The following is a 16220-nucleotide window of genomic DNA, read 5'->3' on the forward strand; positions in this document are numbered from 1 at the left end:
ATTTACAATACTTGTTGTTATTTGACATATTTCCTAAATCTATTTTGGCCTAGAGCCAGCAAGGTATTGGTGGAATGCGTAACAGAATTCCAGTTATTATGCTTGGCCTTGTAAGACTTCATAAGCGGCCTGTAAGGACAGAAACAAAATGAGAGGGCAATTGCTAGTTTTAATCTGTTTGACTTTCAGTTGCGACCATTCTCGAGTACAACAGAACGAAATATAAACTGCACTGTGGGAAGAGAAGAAAAGTACAAGGGCTGAGCACCTCATGTGAGGTACTTGGTAGCTGAGACCCAGCTTTACAAAGGCATTTAGGTGCCAAAACATGCAGATAGGCACTTAGTGGTATTTACAAAAGTGACACAGTGAAATAGGCACCTATGTCTCATTGACTTTCAATGGCAGTTGGATGCCTAGCCATTTGGCACCCATCTCTATCTTTGGGTGCCTCAATACCTTTGTAAATCTGACCCTGGGCACCTTGCAGAACTGGATGCACATTTTTCTTTTTTCTTCCCAGGTCAGTAACATAATCCCTTCCAGCTCTACCTGTGTGAGTATATGATTAGCCTTTAAAGACCCTTTTTTCCCCCCCAAGTATACTTCCATTCTAAAATTATCTGAAGCATATCTTTGATGTAGAAATTAAAGGGGTCTCTGTTCTTTAGCCGCTGTTTTCTAACATATTATTACTGTCACTGTTATTTCTCTGTTTATTATATTCTGTGTTTCCAGATAACACCCTCCAAGTGATAGGTGTTTCAACAGACACTAAGCCGCTGGGTTGGCACTATGAAGAAAATAGGAGCTTCAGTCCAAATGTGGTAAAAGAAATTGAATCTGTTAGGCCTTCCCTCATCTTGCCGAAAGGAACAAAAAGAAACACACAACAAAGGTTTCTGTAATTTACAGCAGAAGGATCTTAGTCCAATAATGGGGCTCATTAGCTGGCTCTGAATAAAAGTTTCCAGGCTAACCCTTTCTCCAGAGGTTTCTGGTTTTGTTTTTTTTAAATACTGTTTACTATGTCTCAAGTTCCCATTTGAAATCTGCTGCAACTATAGCCAAGTTCTGCTGAAAGCAATCTGACTCTTCTGTAGCCAGGCAACAACCACCATCAGTTTATACACAGGTGCCCATTTGCCATTTGTCCTTTTCCTAGTTTTCTGGGAAAGGTAGAAAGAGAGACAGAATGCAGCAGTGATTTACCAAAGGAAGAAGAAAACAAAAGAAGGATGACCTATCTTTTATTCATATCCCATTGTCTCTCACACACACTTTTGTCACACAAAACTAGAAAAACCAGAATAGGGAAAAAGAGCTAATCTTTATGGGAAAAACAGATAAACAGATGTGCAAAGCAGTCCATTAAACAGACAGACCATCCTATTACAATGATGAACAAATGTAGAGGAAGGTATTGTCTCAATGTGTGTAACAGGTTTTGATAGGTTTTAGATGTTGGGCATATGTGGGCAAGCTTTCTAGAAAAGAACATCAGTATTTTGGATGATTGATAAAATTTTCAAGGGTATTTATGCCCTCCTGTTACTTTGGATACATTAAATTGTGCATGAAAATGTTGCATTCTGTGTGGTATAGATAAATGGTGTGAGTCTTCCAGCAAAAGCTATCTATGGGAACCAGGAATATAATTGTGTACAATGTACGTAGGATTGGATTACAAGTATTGTAGTGGCAATAACAGCCAAAAGCACAATATGATTTTACTTTCAACAATATTTATTTTATTTAATGTTGTTTATTATGTTATAGGTACAAGAATGGCTGTGCTTAAACTGCCAGAGACAAAGAGCAATATCAGGACAACTTGGGGATATGGGCAAAATGCCACCTCCAGTGGCAGCCCCTTCACAGTCAGTATCCAAACCATCTGTTGTTCCTCAGAGCCAGCCTATGCCAGCCAAGTCAGATCGCCTTCAGAAAACTGCTGAACTGCTTACCCAAATAGTGGAGAAATCAAAAGAAGAACCAGGAATTCAGAAGAAAGTTCCAAAGCTTTCGCAGGGGAAATTGGCAAAGACTCTTTCAGCTGATAAAATCCAGCAGGGGATTCAGAAGGAAGATCCAAAACTTCAACAGGGAAAATTGGCAAAGACTCTTTCAGCTGATAAAATCCACCTGGGGATTTCAAAGGAAGATCCAAAATTCCAGCTGGGGAAACTGGTTAAGATACCATCAGCTGATAAAATCCAGCAAGGAATTCAGAAGGAAGCTCCAAAACTTCAGCAGGGGAAACCGGCAAGGAAACCTTCAGCTGATAAAATTCACCAGGGAATACAGAAGGACGATCCGAAACATCAACAGGGGAAACTGGCAAAGACGTCGTCAGTGGATAAAATTCCTCTGGAGATAAGTTCAGATGTAAAGCAACGTATAAGCAAATTGGAGGAAGACAAAAAATGTGTGCTCCCGGAAGAGAAACCATTCCTCCCAGGGGGCAAAAAAGAGGACATCAAAGTTGAGACTAAAGGACAAGGTATCAAAGAGAACTTAGAAGCCAAAGTACCTCCTGAGGAATTGCAGGTTAAGAAACAAGAGGAGATTAAGAAGGAAGATTTGACCACTGGGATTCCACAAATGCTATCCAAACATGAAAACATCCAGAAAAAAGAAACCCTAGCTCAAGTAGCACCTTTGCCAAGACTTGATCGTGTGGAAACAGTGAAAGAAAAAATGGTAAGATTTTTTTTCTTTTCCTTTTGCTACAGTAAGCAATAAAGGACCTCCTTCTGCAAACCCGTACTTATGTGAGTGGTCCTTGCTCTCAGAGCTGTTGGAATGACATGGGATGACTCTCACTGGTAAGGATGGTAACTCCTGTCAGTAAGGATTTGCGCAACAGGGCTCAGAGTGTCCTTGTGTGGGTTTTCATTTGAGTTTGCATAATTTTCAGTCTCTGCAGTTCAGAACTGAGACTAAACCAAAATTGCTTTTTTGAAGTCAGATTCAAACCTCTCTCTTTTTTTAATGGCTGTTGTAGATTACTTTAGGCTTTTGTTCAGTTTTAATCATTGAAGCTGATACACTATTTCATAGATGCTGATTTCATGGGCCTTCATCCTTCTTTGGGATCTGCTAATACAGATTTTTATGTCCACGAGGGGTTACATTGGCCCACCGAAGGCAAATGGGATTTGCATGAAATAGGGGTCTGCAATACTAAATCCCAGTACAGGATTAATGCTATGGTTTGTAGTAAATTTACATACATAATATATAACATCCATACTGTATAACTTATTTCCTTCTCTTGTGGAAAATTGCATGTTTTCAAGTCAAAGTTATATATGGACTTTCCATTTACATAAATCAATGGATGTTAGCATGTACTAACTGATATACCTGGCTGCACTGTAGAGACACATTTGCTGTATGTACTGTAATTGGTAAGCCATTCATCAACTAAATGTGGCTAAAGAAATGATTTGTACATATTTTTTGGGAGATGAAAATTTCTGCTCCTTCTAATTAACCTTGAACTAGTGATTGATCATTCATTAGAAAAGTATTGGGGTGGGTGAAGGGAAATTCTCTCTTGTCTGCCAGGTGTGATATAAAGCTTTCAAATAGAGCTATTTTTCAACAAAACCCAACAAAAATATTTTGGCTGAAAACTGAGAGAGCTTGATTTGAAAATGCAGTTGTAGTGCCTTGTGGAAGTGTAGTGCCTCATACTCTCATTCTCTTCTGTAAGATAGATTCCCTGGCTGCATTACATCCAGAGGTGAAAGTAAACTGGCTTCTCCGGCGGTGATTTAAAGGGCCCAGGGCTCCGGCTCCTGTGTGGAGCCCTGGGCTCTTTAAATTGCTGCTGGAGCCCTGGAGCTCCGGCAGCTGGGCTCGGGCTGGAATTTAAAGGGCCTGGAGCTCCAGCCACTGCAGGGAGCCCCGGGCCCTTTAAATCACCACCGGAGCCCTGCCACCGCTACCCCAGTGGCAGCAGGGCTCCAGCAGCAATTAAAAGGGCTCGGGGATCCCCGCAGTAGCAGGAGCACTGAGCCCTTTAAATCCCTGCCAAGCCCTGCTGCCCTAGGGTAGCAGTGGCAGGGATCCCACGGTGATTTAAAGGGCCCGGAGCTCCGTGGCGGCCAGAACCCCGCAGCAGCCGGAGCCCCAGGCCCTTTAATTTTCCTCTGAACCCGGGGCTGCCAGCCGCCTCTGCAGCTGGTAGCTCAGGGGTGATTTAAAGGCCCCGGGGCTCCCAGCCACAGCCAGAGCCCCAGGGCCTTTAAATCTTGAAAGGTCCCGCCAATTCCGGTTGAGACCACGCCTCTTCTGGTTGAGGTCACAGCCCCGCTCCAGACTCTGCCGTACCAGGAAGTCCTTTAAGCTACTTTCACCCCTGACTACATCTAACATGATACACCATGGTTTCCCCTTATGGTGAGGGGACGTAATTGCACCATGGGAATCCTAGCCTTGATGCATCATGGGAGATGAGAAAGTGCATTTTAAAAATGGGAGCGCAGTCTATAGAGAAGGATAGGGCTGTAAGAAATAGAACTACGACTCTCATGTGGCACCGTGGCAGGATATCTAAAACAACATATTTTAATTTTTGGCTGAAAGATTTCATATTCGGGATATTTGATTTTTCAACAAAAAATCGGAATGGACAAGAGATACTTTTTCACAAAATATTTTGTTTTATGAAAAACCCAATTTTCTGTCTTGACAATATTTTTGATGGACAATTTTAAACCAGCCCAATTTTTCAATTTCTATAATTTCATTTTGTATTATGCAAAGACTAAAAAATGTTGCCTGGTGTTTAGGGCATAGGTCTGAGATTCCAGAGTTCTGTTGCTAGTTCTCACACTCATACACTAATCATGGTATTTCACCTGATTTCTGTATAGAAAACTCACTCACTTTAGTTTTGTGATAGTACCACTAAATACTTATTACAATCAAGGAGACTACTGGAATAAGGTGAATGAGATTTAGCCTTCTGTACCTCAGTTTACTGATCTGTCAAATGAATATGATGATAAACACATACTCCACATTACCAGAGTGAAGCTTTGGCATTTACTTAGTTAATATTTGTAAAGCAATTGGAGTTGCACACATGAAAGGTGCTACTTATATTTTATTATTATTATTATTATTAAAACCAGAACTCTTTGAAACATAACTCACATTTTGATAAAGAATACTAATTTTCAAATGCCAGTGTTACATTATTTTTTCCTTTCCTTCTTTTTTTGGTCACTGGGGAAATCCTTCTTAGTTTCTACCAATATGAAAATAAATTGTACATCTCTTAGTTTGTTTCTTAAAAACAGTTATGATAATTTATTGTTATTGATTGAACACTATTAATGTTTTCTCTGAAGTACCACAAACCACAGAAAATACAGTCTTGCCCCAGGGCTCTTGTAATCTAAGTAAAACAGAATATAACAATTTGAGTAGATTGCATATTTACACCTCTTGATTTGGTGCAAGTCAATCTCCAGGCAATGCAGAATATTTTTTTAATGAATTTGGAGAGAAATTGTTTAAAGGATTTCTATAAGAAGTATTTTTAAAGTAGGAATTTGAGTGAAAAGATAATACATTTTAGCACTTACAGTTGCTATATGCAGTTTCCTATCTCTGTGCAAACATTAATTAATTCTCACAGTATTCCCATGAGATAGATCAAAATTAGTATTCCCATTTAACAGACAGCAAAATTAAAACACACGTTGCAGCTGAGGTTTCAGCACATGATCCGAGCTAGCTTTAACCTAGCTAGCATGAGTACCATTAGTGAAGTCACAACAGCAGGCTTCAGCACGGTCTGTACAAGCCCATCTGGAACCCCGAGTACTTACACAGGTGGCTAGCAGCTATTGGTACTTGCACGAGTTAGATTAAAGCTCTATTGGATATGTTTACACGTGCTGTCATCATGCCTCCAACTGCAACATATTCATACCCATACAAAGGTTAAGATCCTCATCCACAGCCCAGTAACATCAGTGGAAACTCTTCACTGGGCTTTGGCTCAGATTCTGAAGCACTTGTCCAAAGCCACTGAGTCAGTAATTAGACCCAAGATTAGACTTCATTAGTTTCTGGCTCCTATTCCTGTGTTCAGTCCACTTGTCAACACTGCTGTGCTACAATTATTTGGTTTTAGGTTTTGTCAGTGCATTAGCTTGGCCATTATGTATTACCTGTCAAAACATCTGCTAAGTTTCAGGGTTACTGGATCAATAATTGAAGGAAGAAGGAGAGACCAGTTTATAAGGGGCTTTTCTCTGAGCACCTGGACATAGTGAGAAAGTCGAGCTGGTGATAATTTTTCAAAATAATGATTAATTTATTTTATCCAAAATATTTACATGAGACCTTTTGAAAATACTCCATAAAGAAGTCAGCATTTTTGACCAGCTGTAGTAAGAGAGGAGACTGGACAAATTCAAAGGGACCAAAACAAAGCCCTTTTTCTCCAGCATTTTAAAGGGTGATAAGTGACAACTTTGATGTCAAAGAATCATTTACTGGTTTATAAAATTTGATGTGTCTTAGCAAATATACAGCTGCTAAAATGTGTATGTTCTTCTCATTGGTTAAAATCTTACACAACTACTGGTCTTTCTAGTAATTCATTGTTTCTTAATTAGAGCTGATTCAGAAAAACTTTGACCAGAACATTTTCCATTGGAGAATTCAGTTCTGTTGAAATTTAAACAAACAATTTACAAAATTGCATCTCTTTGGCCAGAATTTCATTTAATTGAATAAATATTCCAACAATATTGAAACATCCTGTTTTGAAGTTATAACAAAACATTGCAATTTTTTCCTTTGAAACTGTCTTTTTGTTATGTTTTTTTTGTACTATATTATATTTTATAAAATTAAAAACAAAGGTTTTTACCAACCCAAAACCACTTCTTTTAAAAAAATTCTTTCTCAGAGAATTTCAAAATTATTGGGTTTAATTCCTAACTAGAACGAAAACAGATTTTTTAAATCTCCACCTCCTTAAGAAAACAGAGTTTCCATTCTCTGCACAGGTCTGTTCTTAATCCTTGTAAGAATGACTCAGTCTTAGAAAATTTGCATAGCATACCTTTTAAACATTCATTTTCTTTTGAACAGTATTCTAATTTAATCTAAATAATTTGAAACCTGTAAGCAATTTAAGCCACAAAACATTAAATATTACCCTTTCTACTTAGTAATGTCATTCCTGCCATCCCAGGAAATCTTATGAAGAGATACCTTGAACAACATTGACAGAATCCGAGTGATGGATAAATATGTAAGAATAAGGGGAATTTTGAAAATGAAAAACTCTTACCGGAAATAGTTAGTAATACCGCTCTTATACAGTGCTTGTCAAAGGAGGGTAGTATCACCATCCCCTTTAACAGACTGGGTAACAGACACACATCTCTATTTAACAGACAGGTAAAGTGATTTCCTCAAGACTGTCTAGCAGGTGAGTGGCAGAACCAAGGAGAGAACCCAGGTCTCCTAAGTCCCAATTAACTGCTCCAGCTGTTAGGCCACATCTGCCTCTAAGGCTGTAGTGATTTAGAGCTTTAAACAGAGGGTTTCATTGCTGTAGTATAGGTACCTCCGACATTTTTAATGTTCATAGGAATGAAAATGAAAACTGCAAATGTAGCCTCTCTAGCCGGTCAGTCCAACTCCATGGAAAAATAATCTTGTCCTGTGCCAATAGAAGGAGATTACCATTGAGTTAGGTGGGAATTGGAGCAGAGTTTAAATGGGCAAGCTTATGGAAAGAAGGCCCTGTAGGTTTGTACACCATTCCAGAAGGCCTGCTGAACTTGACTGTATGAACCTGAGTCCCTCCTAGTTTTGACAGTAAAGCACTTATATGTTTGCCATCAACTTCAGGCACCTAATGTTGTTCTCTGACAGTGGTAACAGTAATTTCACCATCCCACCTACATAGCCCTCACGTGCACTGTATTTTCCTTCAACTATCATCATTCATCTACACAAGTTGTTCTACGATTATAATTGCCTTGAATGTAAGAAGTGATACGAGGCATGCAGTGATACATCACAGGTAAATTAGATGTATGTTGTCTCAAAACACTATGATGTGTCTTATTATATTTGCATGATGTGTATCACCAGACACGCAACTATACAAGGCATAAAATAAATTCTTGTAAATTGTGCTCCTCCCATAGTGGATTTTAAAAAAGCTCATTACATATATTCTTATATCTCAGGGGTATAAGGCGGCACACGAGTTGATTTTCAGTGGCACTTACACTGCCCAGGTCCTTGCCACAGTCTGGGGGGCTCTGCATTTTAATATAATTTTAAATTAAGCTTCTTAAATATTGTAAAAACCTTATTTACTCTACATACAACAGAAGTTTAGTTATATGTTATAGACTTATAGAAAGAGACCTTCTAAAAACGGTAAAATGTATTACTGGCACGCGAAACCTTAAATTAGAGTGAATAAATGAAGACTCAGCACATCACTTCTGAAAGGTTGCTGACCCCTGTTGTAGCTAATAGAAGCCCGTTAATATTTTAGAGCAAATTCTGCTCCCCAGTTGTGCAATGTGGAACTCCTCTGCACAATGCAGGACCCTATTCCAGACTGCACAATGCCATGAGCAGAGCTCTCACTGGTAGCAAGGGGAGCTCTGTGCAGAGAATACAGTAAGAACGCTCATTGTGGATTAGAGACTAAATGTTTATAAGCTGTCATCTCATTTGTTTTTCAGTGATTACAAGAGTGACTGTTTCTAGACAAGGGACCAAAGGACACAGAAGAGCTTGGGCTGGCGGTGTTCAACCCTGGGACGACAGGCAGTAGAACTACCTCTAGCTCTCAGCTTGTTCTGTCTGCAGGGGATAAATTACAGTTTGGACTCCTTAGATAGTCCTGTCAGCAGCAGCTAGAGGGGAAAGTGCTTGAATGGTCCATCTCCTGGCTGCCCTGACACAGGGCCATCCCTACCCATACGCAAAGTACGCAGCTGCATAGGGCACCAGGAAGTTTGGGGCTCCAAATGTCCTGGTGACCTACGCAGCTGCATGCTGCTACAGCACCTGCTCTGCCTCTTCCCTATGGACCCTTGCCCATCCCTGCCTCTTCTTGCCCCTGCTCCACCCCATCCCCGCCCCTACTTCAGCCCTTCCCCTGAGGAATGCCACAGGGCAGGCCTGACCCTGCACTCACTGATCCAGCCCCAGCCCACTCCGCTGGCTCCCAGCTGCACCGCCAGTGAGTGCTGGGAAGTGGTTCTTCCCTGCCCCGCAAGTCCCAAGGCTGGGAGCCGGGGGAGCAGAGCGGAGTCGAGCCTGCCCTGCACTCACCGGGCAGCAGGAAGTGGAGGGTTCTGGCCCCAAACCACTCCTCCAGCTCATGCTGGGGGGTGGTTTCCCCCTGTCCCACAAGCCTGCTCCTGCCCTTCCACGGAGGCCTGGGGCCAGATCCTGCACCGCCCCACATACACGGAGGCCTGTCGTGGGGCGGGGGGGCTGCATATGGCACCAAAATGGCTAGGGATGGCGCTGCCTGACTACTCATCTTGTCTGGTCTATGCCTGCTGGCTCCAGACCACAGCAAAACAGAGGCGACTGTCCCTTCTGGGAGGACTTTCCGCAGCCAGGAACCTAGAGCCCAGGTTCCATTGGCTTTCACCGGTGGGATCCAGTGAAGCAGTCAAACCCTAGGAGTCTGTTTGATGGTGGTTTTAATTTGATCAATGTTTTAATTTAGTAGCTCAAATTTATCCATGAAAGGCTCCATCTTAAAAAAGCTAAAATAAATAAGTAATTACCGATAGATTTTGAATGAATATGAAGTTTTAGGGTTATGTCTACACTTTGAACTGGGGGTGTCAAGGAGACATACTCATGTTAGTTCTCATCGCATTAGAGAGCTAAAAACAGAATCTAATCGCAGTAGTATGAGTTGCAGGAGGCATAGCTGCCCCAAGACAAGCCATGAGAGACCTTAAGCATGTACGGAGGGTGGCTGGCCCATCCTGCAGTTCATACTGCTGCAGCTACATTATTTTTAGCATAGTAGCTCAATCAGTGCCCTGGTGAGTATGTCTCCTTGAGATGAGAATTACACCCCCAGCTCCAAGTCCAGATATACCTTAGATGTGAAAACCTCATGGAAAGTTCAAGTGGCTAAAATAGGACAAAGACATGCTCTGAAAAATTTCCCTTAAATGCTTGCTTTGTTGGAAAAATGATAGAAAACAGGCAACCCTGTTTGTTTGTTTTTAAAAAGGTTATACTTTAGTGTGGACCCTATATGAAGATTAGATGTGATGCTGTCATTAAGGATCTGTTGATTTCCAGGATAGTTTTCCCTGAGTAAAAAGAGATAAATGGTGTCCTGGGTCATACTGATTTCCCAATTGTTATTGAACAAAAAATGTTTGGAGTCCAATAGATTAACTCTCAATAGCATTTTAGTGTCAGGGTTACCACCAGAAGTGAGTACTGCTTGTGGCACGTGCCTTAGAAAATACAATGGCATTGGTCCTGATAGCAGCTATTTGGGCACACAGTATTGGTAAAAGAGCGCTCGTCTATTCAAAGGTTAATACCTAACTTTGCAAAGTGTACAGTAAAGCATTCCAATGTAGCTGAGACTGATACCAATGTATTAATATAACATTAATTAATATACAGTATGAAAAAAAACTGTTGCAGGCACAGAAGAATGCCCAAGGCGAGCAACAGTGGTCCGTGCCCGGAGTGCTTAGCGCCAGTAAACACACCGAGGTGGAGAAGCAAAACACAAGTTTATTTGGGATCCCAAAGCGGTGCTGGGAGACTCAGTACACCTCAGATCCAGCCCAGCTAAAACAAGCAGTCTGTTCCTTTATATCCATGAGAACTTTTCTCGCTGACTAGCAAGCCCTCTTACACTGCGACACACTAGCAGGGGCCTCCGGACGCGGACAGCCAAGGATCCTCCCAGTTCGACCTCCAGGCCCCTTCCCCCCTCGCCCACGCATGGCTCCCTCAGCCTGCTGAAGAATTACGCAACGCAAGGCTTCACAGTTCCTGCCCACCACTGCCTACTTCCACCAAACGAACAGAGCCAGAATAAACAACAGTAACGGTTTAAACAGCAAGAGACACCAGAGCCAGGTCCGCAATTTCCTTATCGGTATTAGAGCTCACCTTTTACTCCTGCAGTTCCCTCAACATATAACACCAACCGTACCCAAGCAAAGCAAGCATAAAATAACAAGGGTAAAAACTTCAGGGCCGTCTACCACTTGGCTGACGATTATCTTCGAATTAGCTTAAACCGATATTACAAAACAGATCTATAAAATCGGTTTTTTTTAGCGCACGTCCACAGTGGGATCCCGAATCGATTTGTTGCGTCCTATGGTCCAAACTACCATCGATTTCAGAGCGGTGCACTGTGGGTAGCTGATTCCTCAGCTATCCATAGTTCCCCACTTTCCGTGTTGAGAGCACAGTGCCTGATGGGCAGAAAACACTGGCCCCGGTGGTGCTGGTACAGCCTCACCCCTCCCTTTGTGAAGGCAGCAGACAACCCTTTGGCTCCTTTCTCGCGGACGTTGCATTGAGCAAACGGCCATAGCCTGCCAATCTTTCCCTTTTTTTTTTCACGGGGTGTGTGGGGGAAATAAACTGAGGAGCTGTTCCCTGAACCACGCCAGACACTGTGTTTGAACCTACAGACATTTGGGAGCTCAGCCAGAATGCAAATCATTTTCAGCGACTGCTGTGGACTGTGGATAGCTGCGCAGTCCTCAGTACCCCTCTCCCTTCATGAGCGTCCATTGAGTCTCTGGCTTTCCCGTTACGCTGCACACAGCGCTGTGTATCCTGGAGTTTTTTATCAACGCTTTGGCAGTTTCGTGCTTCTGTAACGGAGCTGCAACAACAGATTTGTCTCCCCATACAGCGATCAGACCTAGTATCTCCCGTACGGTCTATGGCTGGGAGCTCTTTTCGATTTCAAACTGCATTGACCAGCCGTCGCTGATCAGAGCTCCACGCTGGGCAAGCAGGGGAAATGGATCAAAGTTCGCGGCTCTTTCCTGTCTTTACCTGCCCGCTGCATCGAGTCAGATTGCTGTCCAGAGCGCGTCAGTGCTGCACTCGGGGGATGCGCCCGCGGAGGCTAATAACGTCGATTTCCTGTCCACAATGAACCCTAAATGCCGAAGTTATCACTATCGAATGTAGCGCTACTCCTCTCGTTTTTGCGGAGGATTGCCGTAAATCGGATTTAAGGAGCGTTTCAACTCGATATTAATCGACGACGTCGATCTCCACCCCGTCCCACCAGCACCCCCCTGGGAACGGCTACAGCGTAAATGGGCCTATATCCGCCATCCTAACACCGATTTGAAGTCGCCCAGTGTAGAACCTGGCCAAATAGTGGTGTAAAATTCTGCAGGCCTCCCCCCTTCTCTAATTGCCTCACCAAAGCTTCGTGACACCCTCTCTTCCAGCCATCTATCCCTGTGTCAGCATGTTGATTGCGGCTGACACTGACACGGATCATTGCGGGACGATAAAGAAAACCACACCTATAAACTGAATTTTTTAAAGCTCCATTAATAAAAATTAATAACAACAACACCACGGAGAGTGTTGGGACACTCCCCACATCATGCCCCCCCCTCCAGGAAAACATTGATGCCCCACAGACCCTAAGCCCCTTTCATACTCATACGACGTCCACGTCCAGACTGGGCCACTTCTGTGGTATAATTGCTTTCAGAGTCAAGGGGAGAGGTGGCACAGGGAGCATATCCTGATATACTAGCTTGTCCAGATTTCCAACATGCTTCCACTTTTGGGAGGCCTCTCTTTACCCTGGGCCAAAGCTAATTTTCAAATTTAACCCATTCCCTTCCTCAATAGACACTAATTTGCTCACGCTGCTTCAGAGCTTTTCGGTGATTAAATTGCTTCTCTTAGAGTATGATCTTATTCTAGATTGGATCATACCTTCTTAGCTGTCCGGCATGCTTTAGACTGGATTTTCACTTGTGCTAAATATTCCCAATTCTCTCTTATCAATACCCCTGCAGTTGTTTAACCATAACTGTACGACATGTAAATCCTGGGCCGTACCCTATAGGGGGTGAGATGAAGTTTAGACTGTCCCCCACCCATTTCCATACTACACACAGCGAGGGTCCCTGTCCGCGCTACGCGCCTCATAAACTAAGGATTTTTTCCCTACAGGGGTACTGCACACAGGAGAGCGCTACCGACGATCGGCCACGACCCTCCTACACCTCCCTCAGCCAAAGTGCGCTCGGCTTAGTACTTAGGACACAGGCGCCGTTTACTCCTGATGCATCCACGTGATGATCAGCCTGTTCCCAGTAGCCCACACGCGAAAGGAAAGGGGAAGGGAAGATGGTACACAACCCACTCCTAGACCCAGGTAGCTTCCTGCACCCCGGACCGTGCCAGGCCGACGTCAGCCCACCTATTGGGTCGCGACCTTCCTCGAAAGCATCCATCTGTTACCGGGCTCCCTGCGTCATAGAGTACGCCTCCTCGGTCACAAGCATTTGCCTTCACAGCCTGCGTACCCTCTGGAGTCTTCTAAAACGGTAACAGTCACTCACCCCTCGGACCCAGTACCATTCTGCATCCTGACTCTTGCTTTGTAGCTACAATCAGGGCCCAGAGAGCTCGCACTAGGCACATAGGTTCTCACCTTTAGACACAGGCTCCCTCCTCTTGTCCCCTGCACCTATCCCACACCTGCTTCTTGAACTCCTTCCGCACTCCGCAGACAGCGGGGGAAGAACAGGCAGCCACATGGGGGTGATTTTATAAGAGCTCTCCATACAAAACAGCTTCAGGAAGCTACCGTTCGGCTGACCACCCAACCAGGAGTAGTTGGAATTCCGTGTTAGAATTAACGTGATCCTTCGGTTCCGGCCACCTTTCTCTGAGCCTCCAGTTGCATCGATTGAGGCCCCAGTTGCTCCGTTCCGAATCTTTTAGTTGCCGCGCTATCTGATCAAACACTTCCCAATTTCGCCCAGAATGCACTCTAGGGTCCTGTACACCATGCCCTGCCTCGTACTCTGCCTCTCCTGCCCCCATCATCCGATAGCCGGTGACAACTGCGAGTCCCAGGTCCTAACAGGCAAAAAATCCACACCACTGGACTGTTCCTACCCATTATCCAACCGGACTCCGTTCGCTCCCTCACCGTCACCCTGCAACTGCTCTCACTACTTGAGCACGTTGCACCTGTGTCGCCTCGGGCCTCGGACCCCAAACCACGTCTCCACCGAGGCCCCCCGATGAACCCTCCACGGCCCCCACGTCGCACTGGCCCCGTCGGTCGTTGCCGTGGTCTGCTCCCGGCCGCCCGAGCAGGGGTCCGGCCGCCAGCAGATTTAGCCTTGATACCGCCCACCCAGGCCCCACACCAACAGACCCAGCATGGAGCCAAAGCAGTCTTTTGTTGGTGGACTTTTACATCAATCCAGTTTTCTGGTTCCAAGGAGTGGCAGGGCTGCTAGGGTCTTCGGGTAGCGCTTCCTTACCTGTGAGAAAAGAAACCTAACACATTTCATTAGTGCTTGGCAGTGTTCTGCAGATCTTATAGCTGCGCGGGCAAATTCAAGCCCCCCATCCTTTCCTTGGCTGTCAGCCAAGTCCCGACCACGAGCAGTGTCCTTGAGTGGAGTCAGCGTCCCATCTATAGCCTGAGCCTGCCAGCTAATTTTTTTTTTATTTTTTTTTTTAGTTAATTTATTTATTTTATTTATTTTTTTTTGGCTTTTTTTAACCTGCAAAGGAAACTTTTACCTTTTACCCACACACCTTTTTTTTAAAAATGGACACATAAACATTGTCATTATACAGTACATTAGTCTTATTATCATTTAATATATGCCACACATACCCTTTTACTAAAATAACCTTATTACAGAACTTTGGAGCAAGAAGCTAGAACAAGCACACTCACTTTGAGGAGTTTACTCAATACAACCTCTAGTCCAATAGCTTCCCACCATTCCCAGCCCTCTGGCTAGAAATCTGAGGTAGCCAGAAGGATCCCATGTACAATATGGGGAGTGGGTTAACTTTTCATGTCTTTGCTTTCAAAGACTGTTGGTATGCAAATTTTAACAACAATTTTTGCAATTAACAATTTGGCCAATGAAGTTTCTTTTTTTTTTACTTGAGGAAATGCTTTAGGCTTTAGTATTTCACATTTTTTTGATTTATTCAAACACTTTGTATCCCAAGTTGAACAAGACAAGTATCTGCATTTTAATTTAACCTTTTTGTTTGATTTTAAACCAGACTATTTTATAAAAATATTAAACACAACAATTCCGGCCACAAGACAAACACCACAAGACAGAACATAGAACACAAAACATAATTCCTATTGTGCCAGTAAATGCATGGTACGTTGAATGCTGTTCAGCTGGCATCAGTTTTTTCTGATTATTTGAAAGACAAAAAAAACCAGAGGTCTACCCCTTCTGGGCAGTCAATCATTGCTTAAAATATACAAATACCCTTGTTGACTTTAGGCAAAACAGAGAAATTACCCCATATTTTCTTGTAATTTATTTACAAACATTTTAAAGACACCAAGAACTTTCCTTTTTAGCATTTTTACAAGGTTTAACTGCTGTTCCCTTCAGCAACTACAGAGTTAACTTTTTACTTTCCCTTAAATTACTTGCTTGTCTTCCAACAGCTACTTCTATTAACTCAAATTACCATTTTAAGTAAGTCCTGAGTATTTGAAATTCCCATGCTTACACTTACTGACTCCTTCCTTCCACTACACCCTTAAAGTTTTTCAATCTTTTTGTCTGTTGCCTGACCGCCTGGGCCCGGTCCTGCTTTTCTTTCTTCCTTCCTTCCCTGGGCACCAACTTGTTCCACTACCAGTTTAGCTAGGAGGGTGGCCTTCTTAACTAGTCCTCACCCCTCCTGGTCTCTTCCCTTAAACATTTTTACTTACAAGACTACCCGAGTCCTTTCTTGTGAGGCTTGTCACCTGGACAAAAACACATGGCCCATTGGGCAAAGACCATTTACTTAACATATAATCCAAACCCCTTTAGAGGGTTTACCCAGAGACCTACCCATTTGTCTGCCGACACTTAAACAGAAAAGAGAATTACACAGAGAGCGAGGAAATTACAGTCTAAGCCAGGATTTCCCACTTCTATACACTGACC

General features: G+C 43.3%; 1 protein-coding gene across 1 annotated transcript in view; it reads left to right on the top strand.

Annotated features, from left to right (window-relative positions):
* The window catches only part of PCLO (piccolo presynaptic cytomatrix protein), a 612599-nt gene that overhangs the window by 260830 nt on the left and 335549 nt on the right, over nt 1-16220 (top strand). Inside the window, exon 4 of the mRNA XM_075064425.1 lies at nt 1780-2703. Coding sequence (XP_074920526.1) covers nt 1780-2703 — 924 coding nt within the window. The remainder of the gene's footprint in view (nt 1-1779; nt 2704-16220) is intronic.

Source organism: Chelonoidis abingdonii, chromosome 1, assembly GCF_003597395.2.
Source record: "Chelonoidis abingdonii isolate Lonesome George chromosome 1, CheloAbing_2.0, whole genome shotgun sequence".
In the NCBI taxonomy this organism is placed as follows: Eukaryota; Metazoa; Chordata; order Testudines; family Testudinidae; genus Chelonoidis; species Chelonoidis abingdonii.